This window comes from Eucyclogobius newberryi, unplaced genomic scaffold, assembly GCF_026437365.1.
Source record: "Eucyclogobius newberryi isolate DKJ021-1_F unplaced genomic scaffold, fEucNew1.0.hap1 SCAF_18, whole genome shotgun sequence".
In the NCBI taxonomy this organism is placed as follows: domain Eukaryota; kingdom Metazoa; phylum Chordata; class Actinopteri; order Gobiiformes; family Gobiidae; genus Eucyclogobius; species Eucyclogobius newberryi.
In genome coordinates, this window is record NW_027315812.1 from 29,829,977 (window position 1) to 29,849,502 (window position 19,526).

The 19,526-nt window shown below is 42.9% G+C and overlaps 1 protein-coding gene across 1 annotated transcript in view; it reads left to right on the plus strand.

Moving 5' to 3' along the window:
* Positions 1-19,526, plus strand: part of sspo (SCO-spondin) — a 391,282-nt gene that overhangs the window by 52,228 nt on the left and 319,528 nt on the right. Inside the window, exons 8-9 of the mRNA XM_072450444.1 lie at positions 6,537-6,622; positions 14,100-14,225. Of these exons, the coding sequence (XP_072306545.1) occupies positions 6,537-6,622; positions 14,100-14,225 (212 nt within the window). The remainder of the gene's footprint in view (positions 1-6,536; positions 6,623-14,099; positions 14,226-19,526) is intronic.

Here is a 19,526-nt window from a genome sequence, read left to right on the forward strand (position 1 = left end):
AAAAACAAACCCGTGGACAGAAACATTCGTGGATGGTCTCATTCTGTAGCTAACAGTCTGAAGAAAAGATCGATGCAAAACACCATCGTATAAGTCAAACAGGTAATTTGTTATGGACGGGGAAATGCGCCGAACAAGCCTTAATCCTGAATATTGTCCAAAAAGAAAACTTTGTTTACTTGACAATATCTCAAAATCGGATAACTTCAGGAAAAATACAAGTGGATATTGTTTTTCAATGATTCCTTACGGACAGACTGAGCACAAGAATGTACAGAATTAAAGCCATTTCGTCCGTCATAAACAGCAAACAGGTAGGACATGCGTTTGTAAAAGTTGAGACTTTCTCACAAACTATTGGCAATCGCTTATTGGGGCATATTATTCAATGTAAATCAATGACATATTCGTTTTGTTGAGAAAATAAGCTTTAAAATTATGTATAACTTGCTGGTATTGACCACGGAAATAAAAGTGATGATGTAAGAGAACTTTTGTAATTTGGAAAATGCTCGCTGGCGAGCAGGTGGATGGTAACAGATTTAACCATTTAAAAGTGGATATAGCAATTCCTCAAGAGGCTTATCTCAAAAATGTATCCAGAGGTGTTTCCAAAATTATTAGTAAAGATTAGGGATGCATACCTAAACCCACATTCAGGTTCAAGTCCGGATTCAAATCCAGAGGTTTAGGTTCAGGTCCGGACCTAATGAGTCCGGACCTAAACCATGCCATTTTTGCATAATGTTACAACAGCATAACACAAGCTACTTGGCTAAATTAAGTTGAAGACACATGAACAAGGACGTCTATCAAACACAAGGCTTAACTGCAGATTGAAATAAACTCAACTTGTCTGGTTTATTCACTCTTTATTAACAGAAGTTACAACTTACAAATCACAAGCTGCTAGCTGCTAACACACATTCATGTGTTTTACTAGAGGAACAACTTCCGAACAAGAGCAAGTTGAGTATTGGTATTAGGGCAGCTGTTTCAGCTGATTCTATGTTTGTCAAGTGTATTACTGGTTTGACTGGGCTGTTCCCCACACTTGAAGTTTAATGCCTTTAGATACATTTCCACTCTTTAATTTTGCAGATCCATTGGCTAGCATAAAAGTCAACTAGAACCACTATAAATCAATCAACTTAGCAGTATCAAAAATAGAATATGAAAATATTTTACACTACACACAATACATCATATTAACAGCATTAAACACAAGACCATATTTAACAACTGTAGAATACAAATACTATTACAAAATATAAGCTCCAATTAATGAATCCAGCAATTAAACAATATTACTTTGACTTAGTATTTACTTAGATGCATAAATATGTATATTGCACATTAACCCACCTAAATAAATGCTACATCACACCACAACATAACAGTTATTTTATTCATATTGTAGCGACCCTAGTCTCTAGTGCGCATGTGCGGTCTCTGGGGCGGAGCTAAGAGCGGGCTCAGGAAACGAGGTAGTTTCTGATGTTCCTGTTCCATCACCATGGTTACGGCCAACAGTAACCAACTCTGTTCAAGAAATAAAGTGACAACTTGTGAGCACTAAACCAGCATTACTGACCTGAGCGAGAATATTTACACCCAAACCAAAGCACAACCCGCTCCTTTAACAAGCGTCTTAAACTAACTCACGGAGCGGCACAAGCGGCGACGCATGCGGCGGCTTCAAACGATTCAATTAAGCCAGCGATCTTCCCGAATGTTCGGTCTCTCGCGTCTTTAAACTCATTGCGCCGGCTTCAACTTCTGCCGCGCGGAAGACGCGTGCGTCGTGGATGGCTCCGGGCCATTGACAGCGATGTCAGTGTTTACGTCTTTTCTAGCGCGAATTTCGCGATCTACGGAAGGTTTAGGATGGTTTGGATTCTAGAACATAAAGGATATAGAATGTGAGTAGTAGATTTTTAATGAGTCCAGAACCGAATCACCAGGGTTTCGTTTTTTTTGGACCTGAACCGAAACGTTTTTACAAGTCCAGATCCGGTCCGTCGTAGCGGTACGCATCCCTAGTAAAGATGAATATTTTCTTCAACACAATGGCTGATGTTAATGGACGTTACATTATAGTTACTGGGTTATTATTATACAAATTAAAAATTGCACTGCAATTTTGAGGATACCCTGTTTTTTAGCATGTGATTAAATGCCTCCCTGATCTAAACTCACATCCCCTTATAATGGGTGGGGATTGTAAATTATGCATTGATCCTGTTAAGGACAGGTCATCCACTTGGCCAGGGTGCCTACTATCCAAGTCGGCTTCTTGCGTGCAATCCGAGCTTTCCGAATATGGCTTTTGTGATACACTTTGTGCACCCTCGTAATGAAGAGTATTCTTTTTGCTCTCATGTTCATCATACATATGGGCAATCATCTTATCCCGATACAGAGGTCACGATACGATACGGATCCCGATACTTGTATAATCCGATACAATTCCCACATCACGGTACGTATCCCAATACATTTTAGATTTTTTAACCAATTATTACCCATTTACCAAATGGGTAATGTTTTTGTGGATAAGAAAATGTATGAAATTTCGTGTTTATCCACAAAGCACTTATTTATAAATCCATTATGCTCTAATAACTTCATACATCGAACCAACTGATCCAAATAGAAATATAATATAAGAAACACATTCAAGTATTGCATGTTTCTTGCCAAACAATTGGCCCGGTGCAGCAGCATCTTCTGTACAGATCAGCTTCTGATCAGGTCCACAGCTCCTTCTTACCTCGGGCGAGAGGAGCTTCAGATCAGGTCCACAGCTCCATCTCACCTCGGCAGAGAGGAGCGCAGCACAAATAGCATATCAAAAGTACTATTCCACCTTGTTTAAAGCCTACGGGCCACAAAAATCTTAAAAAAATAAAATTAAAATATATATATATATATTTTTTATTTATTTATTATTATTTAACTATTCAACTAGTAGCTCAGTGTTCCAACATCCACAAGCAGCAACTGCTATCACAACTAGAGATTGATGAGATACAACACACATGCTATGGCAATAGCAAGGGTGAACCAGTGTGCGAGGTCAGAGGGGAGTTAGCGGTAACTCCACATCCAGAGATTGGGTACGGAGCCCCAATGACCACGCTGAACATGGCAGCAACTGACCTGAAGGATAAGATCATGGCAGGGAATGCACAACAGGCAACCCTGAAAGCCCATTACAGCGGCTCAATGAAGTACTCTCAGAAAGTCTTCTAGAGAATGTGAATTCAGCATTGACGGCTAGCCCTACGGCAGCCATCACTGAAACCAATAAGCTGATATACAACTCAGCAGAAGTGATCCTTGAGACACTCAGCTATCGTAAGAGCAACGAGATGAAGCAATGAGATGAAATACCCACCATGGAAAAGAAGGTTGGAGGCTAAGATAAAGACAGCTCGGAGAGAGAGCCAACTGTCTGAGACCCAGAAAAATGCAAATGCGAAAGCAAGTACCCAAGAGATACAACCAGAACAGCACTCGAAACTGCCAAACAAAGGCTCCAAGCCTTAGCCAGCCGCCTAAAGAGCTACACGTGAGATAATGAAACCAGGAAAATAAACAGGTTGTTCTTGTCTCAACCGGCGAAAGTTTACGCTCAATGGTAGGGTAATAACAGCAGCGCAGACCCACCAAGGCTGGAAACTGAACAGTACTGGAAAGGCATATGGGAGAGAGAAGCATCCCACAACCGAGATGCACAGTGGCTGATGGCTCTGAGAGAGGACCACAGCAACAGCCCTGAGCAGAACCCAGTTACCATCACTTTGGCAGACATACAGGAAAGAGTCTCAGGCATGAAAAACTGGACAGCACCGGGCCCTGATATGATACATGCATACTGGCTTAAGAAACTCACATCACTCCACGAGCACCTAGCAGCCCAAATGAACACACTGCTAAGGGACGGAACTCACCCTGAATGGCTAACCGAAGGGCGTACAATCCTGATCCAGAAGGATCCCTCAAAGGGCACTTAATATATAATTGGACGGGACTGTCCAATTATCGGGCCAATAACCTGTCTCTCCACAACGTGGAAGCTCCTGTCGCGCATAATGGAGGCTAAGATAAGCGGCATATGAATCAATACATGAGCACTGCTCAGAAAGGCATCAGCAAAAATACCAGAGGTGTGAAACATCAGCTCCTGGTAGACAGAACAGTCACACAGGACTGTAGAAACCGACACACCAACCTGAGCACTGCCTGGATTGATTACAAGAAAGCATATGACTCAATGCCACATACTTGGATCACTGAATGCTTGGAGTTGTACAACATCAATGGGGCTCTAAGAGCCTTCATAGGGAACTCGATGAGGTTGTGGAAAACCACCCTTGAGGCCAATGGCAAGGCACAAGTGACAATCAATTGTGGCATATCCCAAGGTGATGCGCTGTCCCCACTGCTGTTCTGCATAGGTCTGAACCCCCTCAGCCAAATAATCAACAAGACTGGCTATGAATACCGACTCAGGAATGGGGCTACCATCAGTTCCTTCTCTATGCGATCATGCTTCATATGGATATCTGGAACTTAAACAAGTACCAGAAACTGGTATCCATATTTTTAAAAAGTAATTTATTTCAGGCACGTTCATATTGTTCAGGCAACCCCAAATAAATTGTCTGTTTGCTGTAACCCGAGCCAACATTTTTCAAGTGGGTCGGACGGTAGGCAAATTCTTATTTTTTTTACTTTGAAGGCAAAAAAAAGGATCCAAATTTTGCCATTTTTTGAGTCAGAGTGACTGCCAGGGGTCAGGCTTCAACAGTCAATGACGGAAAATGTCTATCAACCCAATCGGGAGACTAAATCTCACGATTTTAAGATATTTCAATCGACCTTTTGTACGCCGCTATCCTTTATTGTGGAAGCGAAGGCGAGCGGGGAGAACATGTGGGGGACACGGGCGCCGCTATGTTTGTTGTGATGACGCTACTGGGCGTGTTTCAATCCCAGAATGCATTGCGTAAGACACCCTGACAGAGCCTGGCATGTCCTATGGACACTGGAGTGGCGCCGACAGAGGCACACCAACTTGTTAAAGGCAATTTGTCGTCATTAACTCGCGGTCTGTTTCGTTACAGACGCATGTGTGGGGGGGGAAGATGAAGACGCACATGCTTTGCGCATGCGCGTTATCTATACTATAGGATGAAAGATAGGATAACAAGCGTGATAAAAATGTTCGACACGGCGGTTAAGGAAAGACCTGTCGGTGAGTCGGCGAAATAATTGAAAAATAAAAATTCTACGTTTTTTCAACAAAATGCTGATAATTTTTTTTCAGTCCGCTACTTTCACACCGGGTCGGTCGGGTTACGGCAAACAGACATATTATTTTGCTCAGCCTCATGTTTATTTTTTTAGAATACGTTTTTTTTAAGGGCAAGTAGAAAAGTTTAGCCCATTTTCCGTTCAAATACTTGAAACCAGCCCTGGTTATGTAAATGATATGTCAGGTAATTTTTTCTTAACATGTGATGTTTTGCAGCCTCTCTGTCTTACTTGAGTGGTCTCTCCTGTACCAGGGGAGGGTCATAATAGCTCCTCTATTTAAGCAGAGCTGATTTTAACCTCTAACGCTTTCTGCTCTCCTCCTGGTACACATTGTTTTACTTCTGTTGTGTGTAATACCCACACCCCACAACCCATTACTGTTATTTTACCTTTTTTTTAAACAATAAACTAAAATTCAATGTCTGTGATATTACAGTAAGATGATTATACTGAATAATGAACTGTGTCGGTGTGCTCGTTTATGAAAGAAAGGGCACGAATCAGAATAGTTAGAAAGAATCAAATGTTTAATCCCTGCCAGTACAATTCTAATACATATAAACAGAGCGCTTACCATCTGTCCCTATCAAATGTGACGGCGACTTACATGGGCGATCCGACGCACCGCTTTCCCTGCCCTGCTCATACATTTATAGCATTTTGATATAGTATGCAAAAATGAGGTCACGCCTCGTTGCTCCCCTCCTCAGCGTTTCTCCACTCAGCGTCGTTTTCACACATAGATGTCCTTAAGGTCTGCAGTCTGTCCGGCACGGTGTCTCCCTTATCAGAGAGTGTCTTTAGAGGAACAATGGAATATCTGTTTGCGTCTGCGTGTAAGGAGTTCTTCATAATATGTCAAAATATAGTTTAATACGGGCTCGTAAAATAAATATAGTTTGTAATACAATATAGTAAAGTTTATAGTTGGTAATACATTATAGTAAAGTTAATATATTTGGTTTCCCCTTCAACTGCATTTTTAAGATTTTTATTTTTCATTTTTCCTTTTAATGTGAATTAATTCATACTTATTGTTTTGTGCGCAGCATTATTTTTTTTAAAGACATCCCTATTTGAAATAGAAAATTGTATTGTATGAAGGAAGATTATCTGGCCCTTGGGTACAGCTAATCCTTAACAATAGCATCAAGTATTACACCTGCACCACTCATTGAGAACTTCTGTGTTTGATCCATTTTTATTTGTAGATGATTTCACAACCATGAGCGGAAGTGTGTCCAAGTATGCTGCAAGTTTTGGCAACTCCTGGACAGTTCCGGATCAACAGAACAAGGTCAGAAATAAAGAATTGCAGTCAGTGGGGGATGAGAATAACACCTGCTGTATTACATTTTATTGGCAGAGGTAGGGAATGAGTGTATAGCATGCATGTATAGTATGAGTACCAGTGTATAGTAGGTTAGCAGTAGAAGTAGTAGTAGCTCTAGAAATTAAAGTAATTTGAAGTTGGAAAAACAAATTAATCTTGTAATCCCTCATTCATCCAGGATTCATCCTAAAGTCAAAAACAATCTTGAAGACAGTGAGGTTAAGAGAAGAGCTAGTTTGAAAGAGCCGTTAAGGAGGCTATTTTTGTTAAAAGAAGATAATCCCGAGCACTTCCGGTTATGACGTCAGACTGGAGACACACACTTAATCCGCTGCTGCCGAAATTTACCTTAAAAGTAGAATTCAGGTCACGCAGGAACAATCTCAGACTTGTAGAGGGACCAGAAAGAGCAGAAGCGAACAACACTAAAAGTTTCCTTGAGAAGGTAATCCCAGAGTTCATATTGGGGTCTGGAGTTGCGGTCCCCCCATTACAATAGAGAGAGCACATCGCCTGGGCCAAACAAGACAAGCAGCTGATAAACCACAAGGCCTGATAATGAGATTTCTTAACAATCATGTGAAGGAGCGCTTCATGAAGGCTGCAAAAGTTAGAAGGCCTCCAGTTCTAAGGCATCTTCTTCATCTTCTTATTCCTTACAAGGTTCATCAACAACGAGAAAAGTTTCACCACAGTTGTGAGGAATTCAAGGAGAGAAAACTGGCGTGGGTTTATGTTCCCAGCTTCTTTTTTTGGTGACTTTTGAAGGTAAAAAACATGTGCTCAAATCTCCAGCAGAGGTACTCCTCAGGAAGCTGCAAAACACATAAAACTGAACAGCAACAAGGGATGGAGCCATCAAAATGGGGTTTGAGTTCAGATGGTGGTACACTCTGTGTCTAGTTGCATCCAACTAGTGCTTCAGAATGCCAAATGTGGAAGATTGGATTTGTGAAAAAATTGAAAAATACATGCAGAGGGCAGCGAAGGAGCATGTTGGACTGGGGAGGTAATGTATAATGGCTGGGTAATTTGTAAGGATTGGTGCCGGGAGCAGCCAGGGAGACTTCCGGGGGACTTTTCATTAGGAATGGACTTCCCTCCTCTTTATGATCTTTTATATGATCAGGTTTTGGGTTTGCCCTTTTGTTTTCCATTTTATATTTTCATCTGTTTTGTGTTTCTGCTGTTTGTGTGTTTATATGTTGTTTTCGACCAGAGAGTTTAAAAACATTCAAAAATCAACAATGGCAAAATCAATTCAGTCAACCCATGGCATCAGAAGTGGTATGAGTAGCATCCTTTCACATTAACGGCATATTGAGCTCCATAAAACGATCGAAAATATGAGGAAAGAAAAAAAAAGACATGATATAGTTACAAGAAACACGTTTAAGCAATATAGAACATAAAAATATAACAACCTTTTGTTATTAAAAAAATCTTACTACTACAGAGGCAAACACAGGAGTTGTATTTTCCCCCCTCTGAGATGGTGTTAACGTGGGTGCAGCGGAGCTCATTTTTTCACACCTTGCTGCCCATGCAAATTGATGACAGCACAGGGGGTGGAATTCTAAACAAGAGGCATGATTATGCCAAAAGTTGAGGTGGGGTAAAGCAATTTGAGGGTGTGGCACACCACACCGCACCACAGTGCATTCTGTGAAAGGCCATAATTGAAACAAATACACTTCAAAACTAGGGCACTCCCATATGGACAAGATAATCATAATGACACCACCTTCATGGGCATAAATGACTCAAGTTATAAAATAATGAATTAATTAAAATTATATGTGGTTATATTTTTCCCCACTCATGTAAACAGCGCAGCGCTGTTACGCACTCAGCTCTTAAAGCTCTTTGCTGGACAACTCCACCTCCAGCCTTGGACACCTGTTACTGCATGGCCTGGACCGGACTGGACCGCAAAGACTCATGTGCTCAGCTCAGAGAGGAACGTCTATTTGCAACACATTCACCCTAAATCCTTGTCCCAGTCTGCGTAAAACTGGTCTAGCTGTGCGTAACGGTGCAGCACTGTACATGAATCATGCAGTCCTTGTTATCACCAGGGCCTCAGAGGCCGGGTACCAGGACTAAAGGCCAATTCTTCCTTCCCCCCAGCTCAGTTGATATCGTTTTGCCCAATGTTTCTTAAACTTTTTTCTGGTGACCCACTTTTTCTAATTGGTCAGATGTGCAGGAAGCAGGTAAACAAGCTCGGACACAGAGAGATTATGGAGAGAGGAGACAGTGGGGACTATGCAGACGTGTTCTCTGTAAAATGCTTTGTGTTTTATTTACAATCAGTCATATAGAAACAAGTCAATTGAAGAACTGAATTTAGACGCACAGAAGGTACACAGGCGGAGCACGGACATGCGGAAGAGAGGGGGAGAGGGCGGGGAAGAGCTCGAGAACGAGCGTGAGAACTGCCGAACAAAGGCTGTGATCTTACAGCCTGAGGAGCACAAACAAACTTCTCACTTCTTATGAAGTATGACTTGGCCTTAATGCAGGTCATCATCGCAGAAGTGGGGGTGTCCACTTCAGAATCATCTGCTCCTGAGGCACTGCTGCTGCCTCCCCTCGTTTATGGATCACAAGTCGAGATTAAAAGCGTATGTGTGCACGTTATTAGTCTGGGTTTAATCCGGAGACCTGGGGATAAGGCAAGCTCTCCAATTTGCGCAAAAACAAACAAAGCTGAATTAAATAAAGAAACAACGCTTCGAGTCTGCATTTCAACACTTTAGTTTTATCAATTTATTTAATTTATTTATTTAAATTTTGGGAACACATTGAAAAACAGGAAATCAAACATTGTTATTGCTCACTTCATTGCCTGTATTTGAGGCAAAACTGTCCCTTGCACATGTGGCGCTTTTGAATCCCACAGTTATCAGTCATTGGTTCAAAAACTGAAACAGAATCAGAAAGGGTTTATTGCCATTGTCACTGGACAAAATTCACAAACATTGGAACTTGTCTTGGTGATTCGGTGCAACATAAAACAATGAATAAGTCAAAAGAGGAACAATTCAAGTCTACCTTGGGATAAAAATAATAAGATATTAGATGAAAAAAAAAGAATGAAAATGAAAACAGAAAATAGGCTTAATATGCACACACATTTACTGTTGTATGGATATCTATATCTAGTGCAGAAAGTGAACAGTGCAGTGAGTGATTAAATTATGGTTGAAGTGTCAGTATTTGAGAAGTGTTCATGAGTCCGACGGTAGTAGGGAAAGAAACTGTTCTTGTGGTGGGAGGTTCTGGTCCGGATGGACCGTAGTCTCCTGCCTGAGGGTAGTGGCTCAAGTAGTCCATGACCAGGGTGAGAAAAGTCGGCTGGGATCTGACCTGCACGTCCTAGAGCCCTGGAGACATACTTCTATCACCATATATGTACTGGCACCACCCCACTCCAGCTTCCAGAGGCCAAGTCCAGCCTTTTTACACCAGCGTTAATGTCGGCAAGGTAGCAAAATAGCACCCCCCCCTGGAAAAGGCTCACATTAACGCTACCTCCAGGGACAAAATACGGCCCTAGATGTGTAAAACTCAAGAGGCACTGGAGGAGCAATAAATAATACATTCCGTAAATGAATGCAGTAGATGGGAATGATTCACATCTGGAGAGAGATAAACCCTAGTGCACGCCAGTGTACCAATTTTTCTAATCCACATTCTACTCCACATTCTTCATCTTCAATAAAGACGGACCAGAGACTTGTGCCTTATATTTTTCACACTTAAATATTTCAGATCATCAAACTCATTTAAATATTAGTCAAAGACAACACAAAATGCAGTTTTTAAATGAAGGTATTTATTATGAGACAACAAAACCAACCAAGGTGTGACCCACCACAGTTCAAAAAAAGAAATGCAGGACCTGAAAGACTTGCTGTGATAAATGGATCCATGAATTTGGCTGTCTACCAAAGAATCCTGAAGGAGAATGTCCAGCCATCTGTTTGAGACCTCAAACTGATGCGAATGTGGGTTCTGCAGCAGGAAAATGATCCAAAACACCAGTAAGTCCACCTCTGAATGGCTGAAGTAAAACAAAATTAAGCCTTTAGACTGGCCTAGTCCTGAGTCCTGACCTGAATCCTATTGAGATGCCATGGCATGACCTTAGAAATGCAGTTAATGCTCTAAAACCCTTCAATGTGGTGGAATTACGACTATTCTGCAATTATGAGTGTGTCAAACCAATTAAGTTTGAGGGGGTTTTATCACAAGGCCATGTAGGTTTGGATTTTGTTTGCGCTTTTAATAATAGAAAACATTTTGTTTTTCTTTGTATTTCCTCCTCTATTAATTAAAAAAAAACATGTAAATATGCTAGAATTAGCCTATTGGCTACTTTACATCTGTAGTCCCTATTAAAATTAGTTTGATGATCTGAAACATTTAAGTGTTACCAAACATGCAAAAAAAGTAAATCAGGTAGGGGGCAAACACTTTTTCACACCACTGTACATTACTGAAGACTTGGAGGAAAGACGAATAACACGCTTTGGAGGTTCAACGCCAGCCTGCTGAAAGAAAAAAAATCACACCTATTTGTAGGAAAATGACCATGGTGAAATTTATCCGTCTGTCATTTGTGATGCTGCAAAAGCAGCTTTGAGAGGATTGCTTTGGCAAAAAAGAAACAAAGAACAAAAGGCTAAATGATCTGCCAAGCAAAACAAAAATTATTGGAGGTAAAACAAGCCAAGAAGGGGAATCCTCAAGTGCTACAGGAAATGAAAAAGATAAGTGGAGGAATGAATTATCTGACCTCCACAAGAAATAGTTCAGACAATCCTCCTTACCAAACAAAGGTATTACAAAAGTGGGTCAAAATCTTCTAAATTATGAGCCTGGACAAGCGGAAAGAACAATCGTTAAAAGACGCGAAAGACCGAGTAATGCAATCTTAACCAAACATGACCAAATCAATCAGCATTTGAATCCTTCTATTTTTTTCCCCTAAAATCTCAGGAGTTAAAGAAGATGAAATTAATTTATATTTTCAGCAAATTGAGGGTGTCTAAAAAAACAAAATCAAGAGACTAAAGAACTCTGAGTGATGGGTTCCCCTCAGAGCGGTATAAAACTCTAAAACTAACACTTGCTTTTAACTGGGCACTTAGACCCCTCCCAGTTGGAAAGAAGCCATCATATCTCTAATACGTAAAGAAGGGAAGGACCTGCTCGATTATGCCTCGGATACAGTTGACCTCTTTCTGTTCTGAATGTTAGCAAATTGTATATACACCTCAATTATTTGATTAGCTGGCCTTTTTTTATTTAGGGTGCAAAGGATTTAATTAGGAAAAAAATATTGGGGCTCTTTACAATTAGACAATTAAAAAAAATATTAAAGGGATGGAAAATAAAATTGCCTGCTATGCAAATTATGTTCTATTATATAAACCTGAAATTGCCATACCATATGTGATGCATTTTTGTTTTTTTAAATGGTCCAATGTCTGGATAAAAATTAAATGTACAAAAAAACCTAAACTATCTCATTCTGGCATCCCCCCTAACCTTCTTTACTACGATGGAAAAAGATCTTGAAAAATTTACTCTTGACTTTCAGGATGATGGCTGCTTAGTTTGGCTGCTAAGTTCGGACGTGTCTGTCTGGCTGCGGTCATATCCGTTAGAATAATCTGTCTATTACAAATTCACTAGGGGAGACTCGATTTTACGTGGGAGCAGGCATATAATGAGTCAGGACACTTATTTTGGGAACATGTCTAAGACAAAAAGAGAAAAATGCCACAGAGAACCAGGCTGCCAATGCTACATCCAAGCTAGCTAGCTCCACATTGCCGCCAGTCCCTGCAAGCTCACGTGCAGGCTCCGGCTCATACACCGTATCTGCATAAGCCACTTTCCTTACTGCATTGCCTAGAATACTCCGCATTTTTTACAGTTTTGTGTAGGCATATTGTCCATCTGGGTGAGCCAGTTTTGTCTTAAAGTGTTGCCCAGATTAAAAAAAACAAGAATTTTGTGCTGTCTAACAAAATCAAAAACAGAACAGGTTATTATAAAGAGGTACCACCCTGTGGGCAGGTTTTACTCAGAATAGGATAAGTATCTTTGTTTTCAGACTAGATCCACAGATTGAGAATGACTCTTGGATGCGAGTTGAAACAGCTTGTTTTTCTAAAACAGTGTCCATATGACTAACTGAATATTTTTCTACAATGGATCACTCCTGGATGAATGAGGGATTACACTAACTATAGTGGACATTCGCAAAATGGAAAAACAATCACATTCTGACTTAATTTGAAAATGGAAAAATTTGACAGACTATAGGCTAAATGGGACTATTGTGCCTTAATTTCTCTGTTTTTGTTTGCTGATGTGTACTGATTGTGGTTTGTATCTATTGTTAACTCTCTTGGTCTTGTTTTGTTTCTCTGTGTTTTTTATATATTCTATAAAATTGGAAAATATATATACAGAGGGTACGGAAAGCATTCAGACCCCTTTTTCTCATTAATGTACGTTCAGCACCTCATCTTGAAATGTTTGCACATGTATTAAAAAAAATAACAACTAAAATATTTACATGGTCATAAGTATTCAGTTCTACTCCTTCATTGGAGTCCAGCTGTGACTGTAATTAAACTGATTGAGTCAGAGCAAATGAGAATCATGAGGTCAAAGGGTGGTGGTAAGTGTAGGTGTGTGTATACATATAAAACAAAGAAGATTAGTTTCAGGTGAGACTTAAAGGTGGTATGACCGATTTTTTTTCAGCAATTTTTTTTTATCATATTTCCTCATGGCGTGGATAAATCATTTGTCCTGCCACGTATCAATCATAAAACGCACCTACCGCTCACCTGCAGCCGCGTCAGACTCGTCCCCACGTTTCCGCGTGCCTAAGCGCATGGATCTATCATAATATAGTTCCCTCAGTGTACAGGGCAAAATGAAGACGGAGAAAGACAGTTCGAGCTGACGCAGAAGTGGACAGAAATCTACGGGAGACGAGCGATGCGATGCGCTCCGTTGCGCTAATAAACAAACGCACGTGTGTGTTGTATCAGTCCACACGGGGGAGTGCGCATGCGCACTTCCGCCTGCGTTCTCAAATCGCCGAAAAAATCGTCCATACCGCCTTTAAAACAGTGCAAACTAATAGATTAACAGGACATACTTTTATCAGTAGGTTATGTAGGGCAGGGTTTACGCAGCTCAGAGTAGGATAAATATCCGAGTTCTCAAACTAGATATGCAGATTGAGAATAAGAAGTCAAAACTTCTTGTTTTTAAAAAACGGTGCCCAGATATTTTCTACATGTATTGTATTTGATGCATTATTAATATGCTTCATTGTTGTGTATACTTTAAACCTAAAGTCTAACACAAGCAGCTCTCTTTCTTTTCTTTTTTTTCGTGTGTCCAGGAGTGCAGCAACGCGGTGGAGCTCGGTCACAGCTGTACGGTCTCTGGGGATGCAGCTTTACAGGGGGAGGCCGAGTCTGTGTGCCACCGACTGCTGGAGGAGCCCTTCACACAATGCCACGCCAGAGTGAGCCATACAGTACAGTAACACGTCATAATGCCACTGCCACTTCATTGTGTGTCATTGTGGGCACACGCAAAATGTGTGGACGTTCACAGAATTACAGGGACCATAGGAATACATTCAGAATCATAATTTTTGGACTAATGCTTAAACCTCGCTCCCACTTATCCTTACAAATAATTTACAATGTGTTTGCTCATTTCCTACATCGTTCTTGAGGCTGCCTTACAAAAACAGTGTTGTTAGCCCATTCCTAAGTTTGAACCAGGTTGATGGTCTTGTAGAAAATATTCTACTGACCACCTCTTTTGAGATCCTAGGTTTGATCCAATATGGCCAACTTCCAGTAGGGTTTAGGGCGGTGTCTATAATATAATAATATAATTTATTTCATGTCCTGATGCCTGTTTCAGATTTGTATGTTGAAATCTTTCCAGTCATAGCTACATGTAAATAGATATTGGAGGTTGCACTTCTGAACCCTCAATATGTTTTCTTAATAATAATAATAATAATAATATAATTTTCTTTTTTTTGCCATTTCTAAAATCTTAAACAATAAAAGATAGAATGATGTGACTTGTCAGATTGTTCTCTATTACGAACAGATTGCCTTTTATGATTTATTTAAATTGTTTTTTTTTAAAAGGGGCCAGATATCCATATTAAAAGATAGGGCCTTAATCACTATATCATTATAATCAGGTCACAATTCTGCACTTGCGCTACATACATAGATTTAAAAAAAAAAATAATAATAATTGCAATTTTGTTGGAAATTCACCATGGCCATGCTCAATTGATAGTCTTTCATCGCACATGACAGGAATTTCAATTAAAACTGTTTGAGGGGATGTCTAAAGATTATTAATCCTATGGTTTTAGCCAATACGGTCGACTTCATGTAGCATTTAGGCTGGGCCATAGTATAATTTTTTACATGTCCTGACATGACCTATTTTCTATGCCACGTTTGATTTGTTAATATAGACCTTTGTCTAATCTGTGTCTCACTTTGATTCATGTGAAGAACTCAATCTGGGAAGGCTCTCGCAGAAAGCCGTTGGGATGTTAAAAAAATACTTTTAACAAAAATACAAATTGAACAGCGGAAAAAGCAGAAAAATCGAAATTGTGTTAAATTTTGTTGTCAGAAAAGCCCAGTGTCACTTGCAGTTATGATTAAAGGACTAAATAAACGCACTAGCCTTAAAAAAAGGCTAACCAACATGGAGTAAGAGATGAGTAACCACAGAAAGTACCGCGACAGGAGCTAAACAATCAAAGTTAGTTTTCGTTGGTGACTTTGAACGTAAAAAATGCATGCTCAAAACACCAGCAGAGGCGGAGGGGCTCCTCAGGCAGATGCAAAACACAAAAAACTGAACAGCAACAAGTGATGGAGCCACCATGTAAGTTCAGGAGGTGGTCACATGGTATACATTTCTGTTGATTTCAACAGAATGAGGATTGTGATGTGATTTATTTGTTGACAAATATGCTATATAAGACTTTATACCCCATGTTGGCGGTCTGTTTTGTACATACACTCTGTCTAGTACATACACTCTGTCTAGTGTGAACTTTGCCCAAGACATTTTCATGGATCTATCTTGTTTATATCATGTATCATATTTATCATATGGGATGACACATAATCTGTTACTGTGTACTTCCTTGTTATCTGTAAACAGGTACAAATAAGGGAAGACAGAATCGAGACAATCCAAAATGATGTACTGTTTTGCTTGTTTCCCTGTAATAATATAATAATAATAATAACTTTTATTTATATAGCGCTTTTCAGTGACCCAAAGACGCTGAACATAATAAAAAAGGGGGGGGTATTTACAGACAGGGGGGACAACACGTACAGAACACATTAATATACAGATAAAATGAACAAGACAGAAGAAGTAGAGAGAAAAAGATGGGGATGTAACAGGGGGTAGAAGTGTAGGCAATGGGGTAGAGGAGGCTAGGGGTAGGGGAGGTCATAGGCTTGGGTGAAGAGGTATGTTTTTAGGCGGGATTTGAATGTTGTGAGTGAGGGAGAGTGGCGGACAGGTTGGGGGAGGGAGTTCCAGAGTCGGGGTGCTGTTCGGGAGAATGCTCTGTCGCCAAAAGTTTTGAGTCGGGATGTTGGTGCAGTCAGGGTGAGAGAGGAGGAGGATCGGAGAGCTCGGGTGGGGCGGTGGGGGATGAGGAGGTCAGACAGGTAGGGGGGGGCAAGGTGGTGAAGAGCTTTGAAGGTGAGGAGGAGTATTTTAAAGTTTATGCGCTGCTTGATGGGGAGCCAGTGGAGAGAGCGGAGAACGGGAGTGATGTGATCACGGGACCGGGTGTGGGTGAGGAGGCGGGCAGCGGAGTTTTGGACCATTTGGAGTCTATGGAGGGAATGGGAGGAGATGCCAGTGAGGAGGGAGTTGCAGTAGTCAAGGCGGGAGGAGATGAAGGCATGGATGAGGGATTCAGCAGCGGGGAGGGTGAGGCAGTGTCGGATTTTGGCGATGCGGCGGAGGTGGAAGTATGAGGTCTTGACAATGTGGCTGACATGGGGAGTGAAGGAGAGGGTGGGGTCCATGATGACACCGAGATTGCGTACCAGGGTAGAGGGGGTGATGGTCGAGGTGTCGATGCTGAGTGAAAAGGGACCAGTTTTATTGAGAGTGGATTTGGTGCCAATGAGGAGGAGCTCTGTTTTGTCACTGTTCAGTTTGAGGAAGTTGAGAGTGAGCCATGATTTTATTGTAGAGATGCAGGTTTCAATGTGGCTGAGGGGAGGGTTTTGGGTGGATTTGGTGGTGAGGTATATCTGGGTGTCGTCAGCGTAGCAGTGAAAGTCCAGGTTGAGTTGGCGGAGGATGTGACCAAGGGGGAAGATGTAGCAGATGAAGAGGAGGGGGCCGAGGACTGAGCCCTGGGGGACCCCCTGCGTTACTGGGGAGAGGGTGGATGAGTGACCGGAGAGGGAAATGAACTCTTGCCTGTTGGTGAGGTAGGATGTGAGCCAGTCAAGTGCAGAGCCCTCAACACCCAGTTGGCGCAGCCTTTGTAGGAGGATGGAATGGTTTATAGTGTCAAAGGCTGCGCTGAGGTCTAGTAGTAACAGGATGTTGAGGGCCCCGGAGTCTGCAGAGGTGAGGAGATCGTTGAGTACTTTGACCAGGGCTGTTTCAGTGCTGTGAAGTGGGCGGAAGCCAGATTGGAGGGGTTCATAGAGGTTGTTTGACTGGAGGTGGGTGTGAAGTTGGGCGGCGACGATGCGTTCCAGCGTTTTTGAGAGGAACGGCAGGTTGGAGATGGGGCGGTAGTTGGAGAGGTTGGCGGAGTCTAGGGTGGGTTTTTTGAGGATGGGGGTGATGGAGGCCAGTTTGTAGATGGAAGGAACATGGCCGAGGGATAAAGACTGGTTGAAGAGGGTGGTGAGATGGGGGATGAGAGCAGGGAGGCAGGCCTTGGTTAGAGTCGTTGGGAGGGGGTCGAGAGAGCAGGTGGTGGTTTTGGAAGCGGTGATGAGGTCTATGATATGAGAGGAGTTAACAGAGGAGAAGGTGGTGAGGGGAGGGAAGGGTGGGTGGTCAGGGAGAGGAGGGGGGGCAGGGGTGGGGGTGGTGATGGAGTTAATGGAGACGGCAGTCATGGAGCTGTTGATTTTGGAAATTTTGTCATTGAAGGCAAGGAGGAAAGAGTTGCAGAGGTCAGGGGAGGAGGGTGGAGTGATGTCCGGTGGCTGGAGCAGCTTGTTGACGGTGGAGAACAGGGTGCGAGGGCTCCGGTGGGAGCTGTTGATGAGGGTGGAGAGGTGGGCAGATTTGGCGGCTTGGAGAGCGTCACGGTAGGAGGAGATGTGTAATTTGAAAGCTTCGGCGTGGACGGTGAGGCGGGTTCTTTTGAGGAGTCGTTCGAGTTGGCGGCCAGTCTGCTTCATGGTGCGGAGTTCAGGGGTGTACCAGGGGGCGGGGTTGATGTATGAGACGGAGGAGGTTTTCCAGGGGGCTAGGGAGTCAAGGGAGTCGGAGAGGGTGGTGTTGAGCATGACAGCATAGTCGTCGGGGGAAGAGGGGGGGGAGTCAGGGGGGAAAGCAGAGGATATGAGCTGGGAGAGCGTGAGGGGGTTGACTGACTTGATATTGCGGTAGGTGATGGTGTGTTTTTTGGGGTTGTGGGGCGAGGGTAGGGGGGCGGAGAAAAGGATGCAGAGATGATCAGAGAGTGGGAAGGGGAGGGGGTGGGGCTTAGATATGGGTAGGAGAGAGGAACAGACTAAGTCCAGAGTGTGGCCTTTGGTATGGGTGGGGAAGTCAATATGTTGGGTGAGATGGAAGCAGTCCAGGAGAGAGAGGAAGTCGGATGTCAGTGGGGCGTTGGGGCAGTCAATGTGGATGTTGAAGTCACCAGTGAGTAGGAGGCGGGCAGAGAGAGAGGATGCGATGGTGAGGAGTTCAGACAATTCAGTGAGGAAAGAGGGGTGGGGCTTTGGGGGACGATAGATCAGGATAGCGGTGATAGAGTTGGGGAGGGAGAAGGCGAGGTATTCAAATGATGAGATGGATGGAAGGTTGAGGTTCAGTTCAGTGATGGATGTAGATTTTTTATGAATAACAGCAAGACCTCCCCCACGCCCGGAGAGGCGGGGTTTGGCAGTGTAAGTGTAGTTGGAGGGAGTGGCTTGGTTGAGAGCATAGAAGTCCAGGGGCTGTTGCCATGTTTCACAGAGGAGAAGCAGATCAATGTTATTGTCCAGTAGCAGTTCAGATATAACAGGTGATTTGTTGGCGAGGGAGCGGCAGTTCAGCAGTGCAAGGGAGATGGATGGGGGCGCGGAGATGGATGGGGGCGCAGGGGTGGGGGGGCGGAGGTTGCTGAGGTTGGCAGTGCGGCAGGTGGGGGTGACGGGGGGGCGAAAACTAGTCCAGAGTGAGGGGATAGGTGAGCCGTCGTTGGAGTGTTGGTTATGGGAGAGACAAGAGCCCCTGTGGATGTAGCGGGGCCGGCGAAGGATCCCAGCTGAGCTAGCTGCAGAGGCAGCAGCAGCTGGGAGACGGTGGTTATGGTTGAGGAGGTGAAGGTCAGCAGCGGTGTAGGTGAGTAGGCGAGAAGTTGGTGGAGCGGTGGCCTGGAGGCGTGGGAGTGATAGTCCGAGGAGGAGATGGAACGTAGCAGCAGATGAGAGTAATCCAGTTAGAATGTTGGCGGTGGCTAGAGGCTGGTTAACTAGAAGCTGGTGGGCAGAGAGTTGTGAAAAAGCAGCAGTGGACCGGGTGTTGAAGCTGGTGGAGTGAGTGGCGTTGGTTGCCCCAG